This window comes from Antechinus flavipes, chromosome 4, assembly GCF_016432865.1.
Source record: "Antechinus flavipes isolate AdamAnt ecotype Samford, QLD, Australia chromosome 4, AdamAnt_v2, whole genome shotgun sequence".
Lineage (NCBI taxonomy): Eukaryota > Metazoa > Chordata > Mammalia > Dasyuromorphia > Dasyuridae > Antechinus > Antechinus flavipes.
Window position 1 is genome coordinate 427,902,009 of NC_067401.1, and position 17,875 is coordinate 427,919,883.

Consider the following 17,875-nt stretch of genomic DNA (forward strand, 5'->3'; position numbering starts at 1 on the left):
AACAACTTACTTAAAAACTCAATTGGAAAATTAGAAAATGTTATAAAAAAGTGAATGAAGAAAATAACTCATTAAAAATCAGAATTGAACAAATGGAAATGAATGACTCGAGGAAACACTAAGAATCAGGCAAATAAAACCAAAAAAAAAAAAAAGAAACAAGGGAAAAAATGTCAAATACCTCCTTGGGAAAACAACAGACCTGGAAAACAGATCCAGGAGAGATAATCTGAGAATGATTGGACTTACTGGAAAAAAAAAAAACCTGGGCACCATTTTCCAGGAAATTATCAAAGAGAACTACCCAGATGTTATAGAAACAGAGGGTAAAATAGACATTGAAAGAATTTATCAATCGTCTATTGAAAGGGACCCTAAAATCAAAACTCCAAGAAATATAGTGGCCAAACTCCAGAACTATCAGACAAAGAAAAAAAAAAATACTGTAAGCTGCTAGAAAAAATCAATTCAAATATTGAGGAGCCACAATAAGGATTACTCAGGATCTAGTAGCATCCACATTAAAGGATGTAAGGGCCTGGAATATGATATTCCAAAAGGCTAAGGAACTTGGTATGAAGCCAAAAATAACTTATCCAGGCAAAATGAGCATCTTTTTCCAGGGAAGAAGATGGACATTCAATGAAATAAGTGAATTTCATCTATTTTTGATGAAAAATACAGATCTAAACAAAAAGTTTGATCTACAAATATAGAAATCAAAAGAAACCTAAAAAGGTAAAAAGAAATCTTGGGAACTATATTTCTGCTATAAAGATGTATAAAGAACACATGTATACTTTGTTCTAGAAACTAGAGGTGGAAAGAAAATTGTACCCGGAAAAGGGTAAAGTGGGGGTATTACATCTCACAAAGAGGCAAAGGAAACCTATTATATCTGAGAGAAAGAATGGAGGGGGATGACCATAGTGTGTATCTTATTGCTATCGGAATTGATTTAAAGAGAAAAATATTAGACATATTTGATTTATGGTGAAACTTCTCCTACCTCATTGAAAAGTGGGAAGGGAAAAGTGAAAAGGGAAGGAATAAGCTAAGCAGAAGGGAATACAGAAATTGTGAGGAAAGGGGGTAAAATAGGGGGAGGAATGTAAAGTGGGGGAAGGATACTAAAAAGGGAGGGCTGTGAAAAGCAAGTGGTGCTCACAAGTTTAATCCTCAGGAGGGGAGTAAGAAGGAAAGAAGGGAGAAAAGCATAAACAGGGGTTAGCAAGATGGCATGTAATAAAGAATTGGTAATTTTAACCATAAATGTGAATGGGGTAAACTCCTCCGTAAAGAGGAAATGGTTAACAGAGTGGATTAAAAACCAGAATCCTACAATATCTTGTTTATAGGAAACACACCTGAAGCAAGGAGATACATACAGAGTAAAGGTAAAAGGTTGGAGCAGAATCTACTATGCTTCAGGTGAAGTCAAAAAAGCAAAGGTAGCCATCCTGACCCCAGAACAAGCAAAAGCAAAAATTGATCTAATTAAAAGAGATAAGGAAGGGCACTATATCTTGCTAAAGGGTAGCATAGACAATGAAGCAATATCAATATTAAACATATATGCACCAAGTGGTGTAGCATCTAAATTCTTAAAAGAGAAATTAAGAGAGCTGCAAGAAGGAATAGACAGCAAAACTGTAATAGTGGGAGATCTCCACCTTGCACTCTCAGAATTAGATAAATCAAACTACAAAATAAATAAGAAAGAAGTCAAAGAGGTAAATAGAATACTAGAAAAGTTAGATATGATAGATCTCTGGAGAAAACTAAATGGAGACAGAAAGGAGTACACTTTCTTTTCAGCAGTTCATGGAACCTATACAAAAAGTGACCATATATCAGACATAAAAACCTCAAACTCAAATGCAGTAAGGCAGAAATAGTAAATGCATCCTTTTCACACTATGATGCAATAAAAATTGCATTCAATAAAAAGCCAGGGGAAAATAGATTTAAAAATTGGAAACTAAATAATCTCATATTAAAAAATGATTGGGTGAAACAGCAAAGCATAGACATAATTAATATGTCCCAAGAAAATTACAATAATGAGATGTCATACCAAAATGTGTGGGATGCAGCCAAAGTGGTAATAAGGGGAAAATTTTATATCTCTACAGGCCTACTTGTATAAAATAGAGAAAGAGAAGGTCAATGAATTGGGCTTGCAACTAAAAATGCTAGAAAAGGAACAAATTAAAAATCCCAGTCAAACACTAAACTTGAAAGTCTAAAAATAAAAGGAGAGATTAATAAAACTGAAAGTAAAAAAACTATTGAATTAATAAAACTAAGAATAGGTTCTATGAAAAAAACAACAAAATAAACAAACCTGTAGTAAATCTCATTTAAAAAAGGAAAGAGGAAAATCAAATTGTTAGTCTTAAAAATGAAAAGGGAGAATTTGTCACTAATGAAGAGGAAATTAGAGCAATAATTAGGAACTACTTTTCTCAGAAAAAGAAATAGAACAAGCTATTAACCAACTCCCTAAGAAAAAATCCCCAGGACTAGATGGATTTACATGTGAATTCTACCAAACATTTAAGGAACAATTAACTCCAATGCTATATAAACTATTTGAAAAAATAGGGATTGAAGGAGTCCCACCAAATTCCTTTTATGACACAGACATGGTACTGATACCTAAATCAGATAGGTTGAAAACAGAGAAAGAAAATTATAGACCAATCTCCCTAATGAATATTTATGCTAAAATCTTAAATAAAATATTAGCAAAAAGATTACAGAAAATCATTCCCAGGATAACACACTATGACCAAATAGGATTTATACCAGGAATGCAGGACTGGTTCAGCATTAGGAAAACTATTAGCATAATTGACTATATTGTAATGACCGCGTATTTAAAATCAGCTGGAGTCAGGAATTCAGGTTAAGGGAAAAATCTTCAATCTTTATTGAAGTGAAGAGGTGAATAAAGATTGCAATAGCAATATGGGCAAGAAAGATTGCTATAGCAATATGGGCAGCTGAGACAGGAATCCAGCTAGCAGAGAGAAACCTGAGCTGAAGGGCCGTCTGTTGCAATCGCAATGCAAGTAGTCTCTCTTTCCCCTTCCTTTTCCACTCCCCTGCCGCCACCCACCAAAATCGTCATTTCCTATACAATACATCAGGACTTGCACAAAGAGTGGGCGGGGGTCATTCTTTCTCCAAGCTTATATATTAATAGATTATGGTCCAATTACTATTTAGCCTCATGTACTTGGGACCTCAGTGCATCAACTCAAGCCTCAGCCCATTACACTATATCAATAACAAAATTAGCAAAAAGCATATGATCATCTCAAAAGATGCAGAAAAAGCATTTGATAAAATCCAACATCCATTCCCAATAAAAACATTTGAGAGTATAGGAATAAGTGGATGTTATCTTAAAATACTCAGGAGCATATATTTAAAACCATCAGTAAGCATCATATTTAATGGGGATAAACTGGAACCATTCCTAATAAGATCAAGAGTGAAACAAGGTTGCCCACTATCACCATTATTATTCAATATTGTATTAGAAACACTAGCCTTGGCAATAAGAATTGAGAAAAAGATTAAAGGAATTAGAGTAGGTAATGATGAAACCAAATTATCACTCTTTGCCGATGATATGATGGTATACTTAGAGAACCCCAGAGATTCTATTAAATAACTATTAGAAATAATTCACAACTTTAGCAAAGTTGCAGCTTACAAAATAAATCCACATAAATCCTCAGCATTTTTATACATCACCAACAAAATCCAACAGCCAGAGAAATTTCATTCAAAATAACTATTGATAGCATAAAATATTTGGGAATCTATGTACCAAAGGAAAGTCAGGAATTATATGAGCAAAATTACAAAACACTTTCCACACAAATAAAGTCAGATTTAAATAATTGGAAAAATATTAAGTGCTCTTGGATAGGCCTAGTGAATATAAAAAAGATGACAATACTCCCTAAACTAATCTATTTATTTAGTGCTATACCAATCAGACTCCCAAGAAACTATTTTAATGACCTAGGGAAAAAAAAAAAAAACAAAATTTATATGGACGAACAAAAGGTCGAGAATTTCAAGGGAATTAATGAAAAAATAATCAAATGAAGGTGGCCTAGCAGTACCTGATCTAAAACTATATTATAAAGCAGCAGTCACCAAAATCATTTGATATTGGCTAAGAAATAGATTAGTTGATCAGTGGAATAGGTTAAGTTCACAGGAAAAAAATAGTGAATAACCATAACAATCTAGTGTTTGACAAACTCAAAGATCCCAACTTTTTTGGGATAAGAATTCATTATTTGACAAAAACTGCTGGGAAAACTGGAAATTAGTATGGCAGAAATTAGGCATGGACCCACACTTAACACTGTACACCAAGATAAGATCAAAATGGGTCCATGATTTAGGCATAAAGAATTAGATTATAAATAAATTAAAGGAACATAGGATAATTTACTTCTCAGACTTGTGGAGAAGGAAGGAATTTGTGATCAAAGATGAACTAGAGATCATTATTGATCACAAAATAGAAAATTTTGATTATATCAAATTGAAAAGGTTTTGTACAAACAAAACTAATGCAGACAAGATTAGAAGGGAAACAACAAACTGGGAAAACATTTTTACAGTCAAAGATTCTGATAAAGGCCTCATTTCCAAAATACATAGAGAATTGACTCTAATTTATAAGAAACCAAGCCATTCTCCAATTGATAAATGGTCAAAAGATATGAACAGACAATTCTCAGACAAAAAAAATTGAAACTATTTCTAGCCATAGGAAAAGATGCTCCAATTCACTATTGATCAGAGAAATGCAAATTAAGACAACTCTGCGATACCACTACACACCTGTCACATTGGCTAAGATGACAGGAAAAAATAACGATGATGTTGGAGGGGATGTGGGAAACCTGGGACACTCATGCATTGTTGGTGGAGTTGTGAACAAATCTAACCATTCTGGAGCGCAATCTGGAATTATGCCCCAAAAGTTATCAATCTGTGCATATCCTTTGATCTAGCAGTGTTACTACTGGGCTTGTATTCCAAAGAGATACTAAAGAAGGAAAAGGGACCTGTATGTGCCAAAATGTTTGTGGCAACCTTTTTTGTAGTGTCTAGAAACTGGAAAATAAATGGATGCCCATCAGTTGGAGAATGGTTGGGTAAATTGTGATATATGAATGTTATGGAATATTATTGTTCTGTGAGAAATTACCAGCAGAATGGATACAAAGAGACTTGGGAAGACTTACATGAACCGATGCTGAGTGAAATGAGCAGAATCAGGAGATCATTATACACTTCAACAACAATATATGAGGATGTATTTTGATGGAAGTGGATATCTTCAACAAAGAAAAGAATTAATTCAGTCCCAATTGATCAATGATGGACAGAATCAGCTACTGGGAAATGAGTGTGAACTGTTTGCATTTTTTGGTTTTTTCTCAGGTTATTTTTACCTTCTGAATCCAATGCTTCCTTTGCAACAAGAGAACTGTTCAGTTCTGTACACATATATTGTATTTAGGATATACTATATCATATTTAACATGTATAAGACTGCCTGCCTTCTAGGGGAGGGAGTGGAGAGAGGGAAGGAAAAAGTTGGAACAGATGTGAGTGCAAGGGATAATGTTATAAAAAATTACCCATGCATATGTACTGTCAATAAAAAGTTATTTTAAAAAATTAAAAAAGAGATGGATAGGACCTCAGGAATCATAAACTACAAGGTCTCATTTACATCTAAAGAAAATAGTCACAAGAGATTCTCAAGATCACCTGAGAAATAAAAGAGCTAGAATTTAAATAAGTATCTTCTTATGTCATTCCTGATGTATTTCTGTTGCATTGTTTCTCACTGTATTTTTACAAATTAACAAGATTTTAGGTTAGAGCTAGGGACAGAGAGACAGCCAGAGCCAGAGAGAGCCAGAGCCAGAGCAAGAGCCAAAGATAGACGCAGAGAAAAAAGAGAAAGATACAAAGAGAAAGGGAGAGGGAGAGGGAGAGAGAGAGAGAGAGAGAGAGAGAGAGAGAGAGAGAGAGAGAGAGAGAGAGAGAGAGAGAGAGAGAGATGTGTTCCATTTAATAAACATTTATAAGTTCCTACTATGTACCAGGTACTGTGCTGAGCACTAGAAATACATTGAAATAATGACAGAATAAGAGGAAAGGGATTTATTTAAGAGATATTGCAAAGGGATATATAAAGAAAGTGTGTGTATATATATGTGTGTGTGTGTGTGTGTATACATATATATAACATATATAAAATTTATACATATATGTATAATATAAAATCATCCTTTTCTTTAGTTTGCAATCTACAAAAGAGCATGAATGGTATCCTGTATTCTCTTTGCATCTCTAGCATCTTACATTGGGATATGTATAAGTTAGAGTGAAGAAAACTTGGGTTTGAATGACACCTCTGACACTTTGTAGCTTTTTAATCTTGGTCAAGTCATTTTACCTACTAAGCCTCAGGTTCCTCATCTGAAAATTATAGTAATCAATATTCTGTTGGAAGAGGGGTTTTTTTCTGTTTCCTGGACCCATCTGGTAGTCTAGAGAAGTCTGTATAAACTATATACACAGGCATTGTATGCAGTAACTTTGATTGTTATATGATTTCAAGAGGTAATTTTACATAAAAACTATAATTTACCTTAAAGAACAATCTAAAATAGATTACTATCAAATAAAAGACTCAATAAAATTACATTGAATTGTCCAATGACTAACATCCAATTACTTTGAACATTTTATTGCTGTGCCAAGAGTTATTCCCAAGAACAACAAAATAAACCTTCAGCTTCAAAATATTCTTGCATAGGTGTATACACTAATCAGTTCACTTTAATGACCATTGCCCAGGTATGTGTGCACAGCATTTGATCCTCTTTGAAAGTGAATGTTGTAGCACCAGGAAGACAGGAAGTCCTGAGTTCATATCTGGTCTCAGACCTTTAACGCTTCCTTATTGTCTGACCCTGGGCAAGTAACTTAACCCCAATTGCCTCAGCAAAAGAAAAAAAAAAAAAAAAAGAAAGTGAATGTTGCTCATGTTACCTTACTCATGGGATGGAAGAGTAGGATCTGTTCTTAAGAAGGGACCATTTATCCTTGTGCTAAGGGAAAGAAATAAAGCAAAAAGGCTAAAAAACAAAGATATAGGGACACCTCTTTCCTCTTTCCTTCTACAGACAGCTGTGAGTATTGTGATTCACTTGAAAATCATTCCGTTACTCCCTCTCCAAAATACCACCAATGCTATAGCCCGTGGTTTCTTTTTTTCCTCTACCCACTTATTATCATATTAATGCTAATACATGCAAGGCAGTGTGTATTAGTGAAGAGAAGACAAGTACTGAACTTAAGAAGTCCTGAGTTCAAGCCCCATCAATGGCAAATGCTACCAGTTCATATCAACTTATATTCCATTTTATTGAGGGGATCATGATCTCAAAAGATCTTTTAAATTCTTTCCAAATAAGAAACCCATAATCACAAACTGAGAGATTAAAAAGAAGAAAATATCTTTCCCCCAACTCTCAAGAATATCTATTCTTATCTAAGACCACCTATACCTTAGGTATCAAATAGCCTGGTGTCAGATAATTAAAAACTAGAAACAAAATGGAAAGCCATTGATTAATTACTGATTGGGAAAATCACTGTGATATATTAAGATGCTGGAAAATTTGTGTTCCATGTGAAGTGAACATGAGAAATTCAGAAAATCATGGAAAAGTGTTTACAAATTGCTATAAGCTGAAGTAAGCAGAACCAAAGCAACAATAAACACAATGATTGCAATAAAAAATAACCAGCCCTGATCACCAAAGAACAGAAAATGAAGTATTCCTTCCTTTTTTTGGAATAGAAGGAAAGATCCATGGGTGCAGACTGCTATATACATTGGCAGAAGTAGTCATTGTGACTCTTGCTTTTGTTTAAATTGATATTTATTGCAATGAACAACTCAGAAGATGAGCAACAAGCAGTGGATAGGAATGAGCTATGCCTTGTATAAATTATAAGCCTAGAAAATTATATAAATAAAATCTAATCTTTAAAACAAATCACCTGCCTATTACTACTAAAAAAAAAAAACAGCAAATGACTATATCAAAGTAATGACATGACAACTTTTAATACTTATGCAAGCTCTTTATCAAAAGATCATATCTAATAAGTATCTTAAAATCATATCTGATTTTTATGATTTTGTTATTAATACAGCCTAATAAATTATATTATGCTCATAGGTTGTTTTTTTTTAATATTGAACCACCATTACATCCCTGGTATATATTCTACCAAGTAATAGGGCATAGTCTTTATCATGTGTTGCTGTACTTTTTGCTAATATTGTATTTTAAATCTTTGCATCTATATTTATTAGAGATATTAAGCTATAGTGTTCTTTCTCTTGTATGTCTCTCCTTAGTTTAGGTCTCAAGATCATATTTAAATAATAAAAAGAATTTGAAAAAAAATTTTCCTTACCTATGTTTATAAACAGTTTATATAATATTGGAATTATTAGTTTTCAAATAATAGAATTCATTTGTAATTCTTGTCAGGTCCTGTAAAATAAAGGTTGGTTCAACTATTTTAACAGTAATCGGCAGTATATTTTGGTAATAGTTAATTACATTGCATAAACTAGATTCCTAAATTTAAAAAAAATTTAGAATGACACCAATCATAAATTTATGGAATTGTAGAACTGAAGGGGACCTTAAAATTAATCTGATCTAACCCTCATTACAAAGGTGAGGAAATTGAAACCTTGAGACTCATTTTCTCCTCTATGAAATGAGAGATTGGACTTTAACATTTAACATTATTCTGTTACAAGTTTATGATTCTATGTGGCATAGATAAATTTGTTGGAGGTTATACACCAAGGAATGATTCATTTTGCATTTCTTTGTCCCTTCTTGCTGGAAACTTGGACTTTCTCTGTGAGATGCTCTGATCTCATAGATGAGTTTTACCTTTTCTTGCTCCAAACCAGCCATCTAGATCTCTTTTAGTACACCTTCACAAAATGAGCCATCCTGTGGCCATTTCCTTCTTTATCTCCCTTTCGGGCCATTTTTTCTCTTCAGAATATAAATCCCTTGGTTGCAAAGATTTTCTTGCGATTATCAATGTATCTTCAATGTTTAGTACAGGCTCTTACAGCTATCTTGTCATTGGACTAGAACCAGCTCTCCTGATTTTTAGTTCAATGTTCTTTGACCTCTTACTCTTTCACTGCTAATGTATAGAAATAGATATTAACAGGAATTTGTTCATGATATATGGACCAGATCTATAGATAATACAGTAGAGGTCTGAGCAACCTGATAAAACTCATTTATTCTACTTCCTCATCTAAGAAATGTCTAATATTTGCGTGTCCTACCTCATAAAAAAGAGATAAAGAAAATTCATTGTAAACCTTAAAGCATGTAAATTTATAGCATCACTTCTCATTTATCTTTTTAAGAAATTGATTTGTGATATGATAAATATTATCATTTTTCCCTGCCAACCTATTCCTTGATTTCTCTTAAAGATAAACCTCTTTTTTCTGACTTCATAAATTTCTCCAGGTTGTTCTGAATAAACAAAAACATTGTTCTGAATAATAAATATTTTTCAAACACAATTCTAAGATGAACATCAATAACTCGAAAAATCAAAGTAGAGAATTTTCAGGATGGTAGAAAAGTGAATACAATCCGAACAGTTTGTGTGAATGCAGACACTTTATTTCTTTTGAAAGCTGACAATAGACAATGTGTTAGTAAGAATCACTGATTTTTATATGGTATTTTTAGGTTTGCAAAGCACTTAACATACATTCTCTCTTTTGGTTTTCATAAGTAATCCTATAAGGCAAATTCTACAAATATTGTCCCCATTTGAAGGATGAAAAAAAACAGAAGCTTGGCAAAGTTAAATGATTTGACTAAAATAGCAAAGCTATAAGGATTCTGAGGAAAGGTTTGAACACAGGTAATTCCTCATCCCAAGTTAATGCTATCCAATCCAACACACAACCTAGAAAAATGCTATCAGCCCAGACTTGATAGAGGCCTAGTTATTAATTGGCTGTGAAGTTGTTGTCGTTTCAGTTTTCCTTCTGCTATCCACAGAATCGATGACGTTTTTTACCCAGTTGGCCTCTGGATTGGCACAGATTTTAAATCCTTTGCGGGTGATAAAACTGAAAGGGAAGGAAAAGAAATTGTTAATTTCTTTGTCATTCTATCAGGCCAAGGATCATTTCATAATGAACATAAGAAGTTTCTTATGGATTACTTTTTGGGGAAAATGGACCAATCATCCCTGGGAGATGGAGCATTTGAAATTTGGAGAGATGAAAAGATTTGGTCACCTTGTTGAGTTTAATGGGGTTAGAATTGGAAATTGAACTCAAATCTTCTAAGTCCAAAATCAGTATGCCATCCATTATAATACATTGCTCCTCATGAAGTGAGTCATAAGATTTATGAGGGCAGAGGCCAAGTTGTTATATAAATATATATATGTATTCAATATTGTATTAGAAATGCTAGCTTTAGCAATAAGAGAAGAAAAAGACATTGAAGAAATTAGAGTAGGTAATAAGGAAACCAAATTATCACTCTTTCCAGATGATATGATGGTATACTTAGAGAATTCTAGCTAATCAACTAAAAATTAATAGAGATAATCCACAATTTTAGCAAAATTGCAGGATACAAAATAAATCCACGTAAATCATCAGCATTTTCAAGTATCACTAACAAAATCTAACAGCAAGAGATACAAATAGAAAATCCATTTAAAATAACTGTTGATAGTATAAAATATTTGGGAATCTATCTGCCAAGGGAAAGTCAGGAACTATATAGGCAAAACTACAAAACACTTTCCAAACAAATAAAGTCAGAACTAAACAAGTGGAAAAATATCAAGTGCTCTTGATAGGCCGAGCAAATATAATAAAAATGACAATATTATCTAGACTAATTTATTTAGTGCTATACCAATCAAACTCCCAAGAAACTATTTTACTGACCTAGAAAAAATAACAACAAAATTCATCTAAAAGAACAAAAGGTCAAGAAATTCAAGGGAATTTAATGGGGGGAAAATCAAATGAAGGTGGCCTAGCTGTACCAGATCTAAAATTACATTATAATTTTATCAAAACCATTTGGTACTGGCTAAAAAACAGAGTAGTTTATCAGTGGAATATGTTAGGTTCACAGGACAAAATAGTCAATGACTATAGTAATCTAGTGCTTGACAAACCCAAAGACCCCAGCTTTTGGGATAAGAACTCACTATTTTACAAAAACTGCTGGGAAAATTGGAGACTAGTATGACAGAAACTAGGCATTGATCCACACCTAACACCATATACCAAGATCAGGTTGAAATGGGTTCATGATCTAGACTTAAAAAATGATATTATAAACAAATTAAAAGAATATAGGATAGTTTACCTCCCAGATCTGTGGAAGAGAAAGGAATTTGTGATCAAAGAAGAACTAGAGGTTATTATTGATCACAAAATAGAAAATTTTTATTATGTTAAATTAAAAAGGTTTTATACAAACAAAACTAATGCAGACAAGATTAGAAGGGAAGCAATAAACTGGGAAAATATTTTTACATTCAAAGGTTCTAATAAAGGCCTCATTTCTGAAATATATAGAGAATTAACTCAAATTAATAAGAATTCAAGCCATTCTCCAATTGATAAATGGTCAAAGGATGTGAATAGACAATTTTCAGAAAAAGAAACTGAAATTATTTCTGATCATATGAAAAGATGCTCCAAATCACTATTGATCAGAGAAATGCAAATTAAGACAACTCTGAGGTATCACTACACACTTGTCAGATTGGCTAAGATGACAGGAAAAGATAATGATGAATGTTGGAGGGAATGTGAGAAAGCTGAGACGCTGATACATTGTTGGTGGAACTGTGAATGGATCCAACCAGTCTGGAGAGCAATTTGGAACTATGCTCAAAAAGTTATCAAACTGTGCATACCCTTTGATCCAGTGTTACTACTGGGTTTGTATCCTAAAGAGATTTTAAAAGAGGGAAAGGGACCCACATGTGCAAAAATCTTTGTGCCACTCCTTTTTGTAGTGGCAAAAAACTGCAAACTGAATGGATGCCCATCAGTTGTAGAGTGGCCGAATAAACTGTGGTATATGAATGTTATGTAATATTATTTTTCTGTAAGAAACAACCAACAGGATGATTTCAGAGAGGCTTGGAGAGACTTACATGAACTGATGCTAAGTGAAATGAGAAGAACCAGGAGATCATTGTATACAGCAACAACAAGACTATACGATGATCAGTTCTGATGGCCATGGCTCTCATCAACAATGAGATGATTCAAACCAGTTCCAATTGTTCATTGATGAAGAAAGCCAAAGGAAGGTCTGTGGGAACTGAGTATAGACCACAACATAGCATTTTCATGCTTTCTATTGATGTTTGCTTGCATTTTGTTTTCCTTCTCAAGTTTTTTTTTCTAGTTCCAACTTTTCTTGTGCAATAACTGTATAAATATGTATACATATGTACATATACATGTAACAGTTAACATGTACTGAACTACTTGCTATCTAGAGGAGGGTGTAGAGAAAAGGAGGAAAAAATTTGAAAAAGAGAGTTTGTAAGGGTAAGTGTTGAAAAATTATCCATACATATGTTTTGTAAATAAAAAACTTTAATAAAAAAAGAAAAAAGAAGAAATATATATGTATTACACATGTGAGATATATTACATTTATAATATATTTGTATGTTACCCTTAAGTGTTTTGCTCATAGTAGGTTTTTAATAAATATTTGTAGAATGAGTTAATAATAAAAAGTTAAGAACAATGAATGAGTAGTGTGTGCCTACCCAACAATTTTTACTTTAATTCTCATTATCTATAAGTATTTATACCTCATTCTTTGGTGAAGGGGGAGTTCCTTCATCTGATTCTCAATCCAAGTTAAAGTAAATATTAGCAATACTTAATGACCAATATGATGCCATTGAACATGAGAAAAGGATTAAATGGCAATAAGTACATTAAAAGTTATATTGAGGTCCATTTCCTCACTGTATCTCTGCCAACATCCAAAGACCTCACAGAAAATCAGAAAACTAAGAACCAAAAATAGAGAAAAGATTTGTTAAGGCCTCATAGAAGAGCTCAGATTTGAACTCAGATGTTAAGGCTAGAAGTCCAACAAGCATTTCCTCTTGCCATGTTACTAATTTTATAAGTTATAAAGGGTACTTTCCTGGCCAAGCTTACTAGAGAAGTTACTATAATATTCATATTAGGGAACAAACCTCACAATCTCTTAAAGTTTTCTTAGGGACCCAGTTAGTTGATGTGAATCAATGAAGACAGCTTGGAAGGGAAATGATTTAAGAAATGGAAAAGAGGGACCATTCAAAATAAGGCATTTGGTCTTGTAAAAAAATGGGAGGCCATTTTATGGACTCCCTGGAAGCTGAAACTCACATCACTGCTTTCATGGGGCCTTCAGCAATGGTATAGCTCTTCACCCTCTTGCTTGGAAGGGGCTGGCTCCAGCTCACACAAAAACTCTTTTTTATGACTTCACTTCCTACACCTAGGGAAAAAAAGGAATTTTTAAAGGGAAAAAAAATCAAACCTCCTATAATCACTTCATAAAAAGTAAAGGAAATTGTATCTGTTGAATTGATATTGTTGGTATTGATATTATTGATATTGGTATTGACATTATTCAGACCATCAGCAAGATTTATTGTTAGAATCCTTACAAAGTGTTAATTCACTGGAACTGATAGAAACAATGCTTATATACTTAAGTTTCACCTTTGAGAGTTCACACATTAGCTCACACTTTAGAGTTCACAAGTCCAGGAGATTCAAAAGTTACACCTCCCACAATCCCACTCTCAGAGGAGGAGTCAACTTTTGGGTTCACACCTTTAAAAGATAATATATAAAGAAGTTCTCAGAGCCTCAGTGAGGAGTCAGTGAAGGCATCAGTTGGTAAGATTGAGAAAGCAGGATTCAGTTGAGTAGAACTAGACATTCAGAGAGAGCTGGAGGCTGAAGCTGGCAGAGGCAAAGGACAAGCTGCAAGAGCTCCTGGAACTAAGCAGAGAAGTAGACCTCTAAGAAAGCTAACCATGCTATTTTGGAAGAGACAATAAAGGACTGAACTTTTAACACCTGGCTGCATTTAAGGTGATTATTGATCTGAACTGAAACTAAGGCTACCTCCAGAAGATCCCCAAGAAGCCTGCTCCCAGAGAAGGATCATATTTTAGAAAAGAAGAGAACACCAAAATTTATAAGCAACTCTTATATGCCAGGCAATGTGGTATACACTAGAAATACAAAGACAAAATGAAACAGGAGTTAATCTTTCACAATGTAGGAAAATTAATAATGAATAATAATAAACTCGTTTCCATTTTTATAACTACTAAAATATTGAAATATTTTCAAGCAAAGTGCAAGAATGTCCCAATCCATTTCTTCTTTGTAACCCTAATGACTACCACGTTGCCTGGCATGAAATAGTTGTTTAATAAATGCTTACTGATGGTCTGATGACATTAGTTCAACAGGCAAAGTTTTCTTTTAAATTAATTTAATACTTACATCTGTGGCACTTGTAGCAAAGTTGGGATTTGAATTCAGTGACTGATTTTAAATATAGCATTTTGTTCACAAGGGAGACTCATTTTTAATGATTAATATAAGATTATGATCTGGCCTAAAGAGGTGACTATACTTAGAAACCCTTTGTTGTTGTTGTTGTCATTCCAGTCATGTCCAAGTCTTCATGACCCTTTTGGGGGTGTTCTTGGCAAAGCTATTGTAGTGACTTGCTATTTATTTCTCCTGCTCATTTTACAAGTAAGGAAACTGAGGAAACAGAGGGTTCTTGACTTGCCTGTGTTCATATAGCTAGTAAGTGTCTGGGAGCAGATTTGAAATCCCAAAGATTAGTCTTTCTAACTGTGGGCTTGACACTCTAACCCCTGAATCACCTGGCTTCCCCTAGAAATCCTTAAAAAGAATTTAGAATGAAGATTAACATGTTTCCCTTATTGATCAAGATTAACAGAAATGAAAAGAAATTTAATAGTGGTATTTAAATGAAATTATTCAGTGTTAGTAGCTCTTACATATTTTTCCATAGATGCCTGCCCTGATTTCAAAGTGGCAGAAACATTTGATTTATGAGAGGGGTTAATGATGATGCAGCACTTGGTGGAAAGTGTTGCTTGTTGTAGAAGGCTGTTATCTAAGATAGAGCTAAATAAAATACATCCTTATCTTATCTCTCCATCTCTTTTTACCCTCTTCTTTCAACAGTCACCATATGCCTCCTGAACTTTCTTTTTTCATCTCTGCTTATTTGTTTTGAATCTGAACTCTTTCTGAACCAATGAAAGAAAAATCTGATCTTTCCTCTCTGCATTACTTTAGAAGAATCCTCTTTTCTTTCTCTCCCCAGTGAAGTCACCTATTGCTCCTCCTAAGACCCTCAGAATTGAACAGAGGTACATCATCATACTGCTTTTCCCCTGAAGTCTTTCTGGCTTTTCTGCTCTTTCAGCCTACTTAAATATCATAAGTTCCCCGAGAGTTCAATCACAGCAGGAATTGGCTTCCCCATTTGGGATACTGAAACTAGTGAGGAGACAAAACATAGCTAGTCATTCAGAAAGTGAGTAGCAGAAATAGATGGGCCCAACTAGGTATGATAAAAAAAAAAAAAAAACATAAGCTCTATTTTCTGTCTCCATGGAGACTCATAGACCAATCCAGATGTGGACATAGTCAGATAAACACAGTCTTCTTTGTTCAAAATTTCTTCCCAGAACAACTACTGGTTGTTATTGGATATAAGATATTGGCTCAGATTCTTCTAAGCACATCATCACTGAAAGCAAAAATGTACTTCCATCCCAGGATCAGTGAGATCAAATGGAATACATATTCACCACCCTGAAGCAAGAAATCTTGAAGTGTGTCTATGTGTGTGTGCCTTATTTACATATCTCTATTACAATTATAATTTTAGAAAGTAAAAATAATATTGTGCAATGACCAATTTTGACAGACTTAGTTCTTCTCAGCAATACAATATTCTAAGACAATACCAAAAGATCCATGATGGAAAATTCTATCCACATCCAGAAAAACAACAAGAGAGCCTGAATCAGGTGTTAGTTGTGTGACTATAGGAAAATCACATGACAGTCTTATAGCTTGACTTCTAAAAATGTACATATTAAAGCTTACATATCTCACCAACCTCAAAGGATAATTATGAGGATTATTTGTGATGGCATTTCTGAAGAAATTTGTAAGCCTCAAAGCACTATGTCAGTATTAGTCATTATTACCATTGATCCATCTTTCCCAGCAGACCCTTACATAATGAATACATTAGCCCATACTTGAAGTCTCTTCAGTTCAGTAAGACTTGACAAGATTTCAGCACCATTAGTATAGCCTTCAGATGCTGAGGATCATAAGCATCAATCTTATTTGCAGATTCATCAACAATACCAAGATAAAAGGGAAGAAAGAGGAAAGAAAAAGGAAAAATAATCTCCCATTGGAAAAATTAGTTCTTTTCATTTGACTGCAAGATGTCTAAGATAAGAACATAATAATAATTACAATAATAATAGTTAAGGATGACATTAAAGAGAGAGATAAACATCATATACGAATATATATCTATACATGCACACCTATAAATAAATAAAATCTTGTTTTATCCTTACACCTCTCTTGGAGATAGGAGCTATTAGTTTACTCATTTTACAGATGGGGAAATTGAGGCAAATTGAAGCCTAAGTGACTTACTCAGGCTCACAATTAGTAAGTTAGGAAAGATTTGAACTTGAGTCTTCATGATTTCAGTTCCCAAAATCACCTAATGTCTAGAACATTGATTTGAAATTATTTTTTCAGAAGTGAAACTAGACTGGCAATAATCCATCTATGTTCTCTGTAATGTTCTCTTGTTTCAGTTTTCTTGGGGTCTCTGGGAGCAGCCTTCCTTTCAGTTCCGTAATCACCACAGGTACAGCCAGGTGTTAAAGTCCAAATCCTTTATTATCTCTTTCAAAGTCCTATCTCTTTCACTTGGGGTTTGGCTAGTTTTCTTAGAGGCTTATCTCTCTCCTTGGTTCTGAGAGCTTGAGCTCTCACCTCTTTTCTCTGCCTTCTAAATCTCTTTGAATGAATATTGGCTAAGGCTCCTAGCTTATATGCTCTACACTGAGTATAAACCAATCATATCACTAGGAAACCATTATTTGTTATAGGATTAATCATTGTCTCCTCAATTCCACTTATTATCTTGTTTCAAGTTCTGGCCCATAACAGTCTCTAGTACAGTTTCCTCCTTTATAACCAGGACAGACATCTACAAGAAGTGATCTATGTTACTAATTTTTAAATGATTTTTTCCATTTAGTCTGTCATCTCATGAATTGTTGCCAAAGTTCCCTGCAGGTAAGAATCATCATGTCCATTTCATGCATTAGAGAACCTGAAGTGCCTTAAAATGTGTTTTATTCATAGCAAATATGGCCAGGGCTAAATGAGAGTTCTGTTTCCTGCTTCCCACCTCCATGCTTCCTGCTATCCCATCTTTATCCAACCCTAAAAATTAATTTATCAGCCTACCTTCCACCATGCATCCTGTGAGTCCCCAAGAACAGATAAGAATCAGCAGAAAGAGCCTCATGGTTGCTGTTGGATTGAAAGTATTTGGGGAAAAGAACAAAGTGTGAA

General features: G+C 33.9%; 1 protein-coding gene across 1 annotated transcript; it reads right to left on the reverse strand.

Moving 5' to 3' along the window:
• Window positions 1-9,784: 9,784 nt before the first annotated feature.
• On the reverse strand, window positions 9,785-17,875 carry LOC127562936 (lymphotactin-like). Its single transcript, XM_051999006.1, has 3 exons — window positions 17,768-17,875; window positions 13,577-13,688; window positions 9,785-10,264 (listed from the first exon to the last, which is right to left on the reverse strand). The coding sequence occupies exons 1-3, from the start codon at window positions 17,826-17,828 to the stop codon at window positions 10,135-10,137; spliced, it is 303 nt and encodes a 100-aa protein (XP_051854966.1). The 5' UTR covers window positions 17,829-17,875; the 3' UTR covers window positions 9,785-10,134.

What these genes read in the sequence shown, in the direction of transcription:
- LOC127562936 (XM_051999006.1), bottom strand. Translation starts at nt 17,828, where the DNA reads ATGAGGCTCTTTCTGCTGATTCTTATCTGTTCTTGGGGACTCACAGGA. An exon ending in CACAGGATGCATGGTGGAAG is followed by an intron (nt 13,689 to 17,767) that starts GTAGGCTGATAA and finishes TTTTTTCCCTAG; the next exon opens with GTGTAGGAAGTGAAGTCATA. An exon ending in GGCCCCATGAAAGCAGTGAT is followed by an intron (nt 10,265 to 13,576) that starts GTGAGTTTCAGC and finishes CTTCCCTTTCAG; the next exon opens with TTTTATCACCCGCAAAGGAT.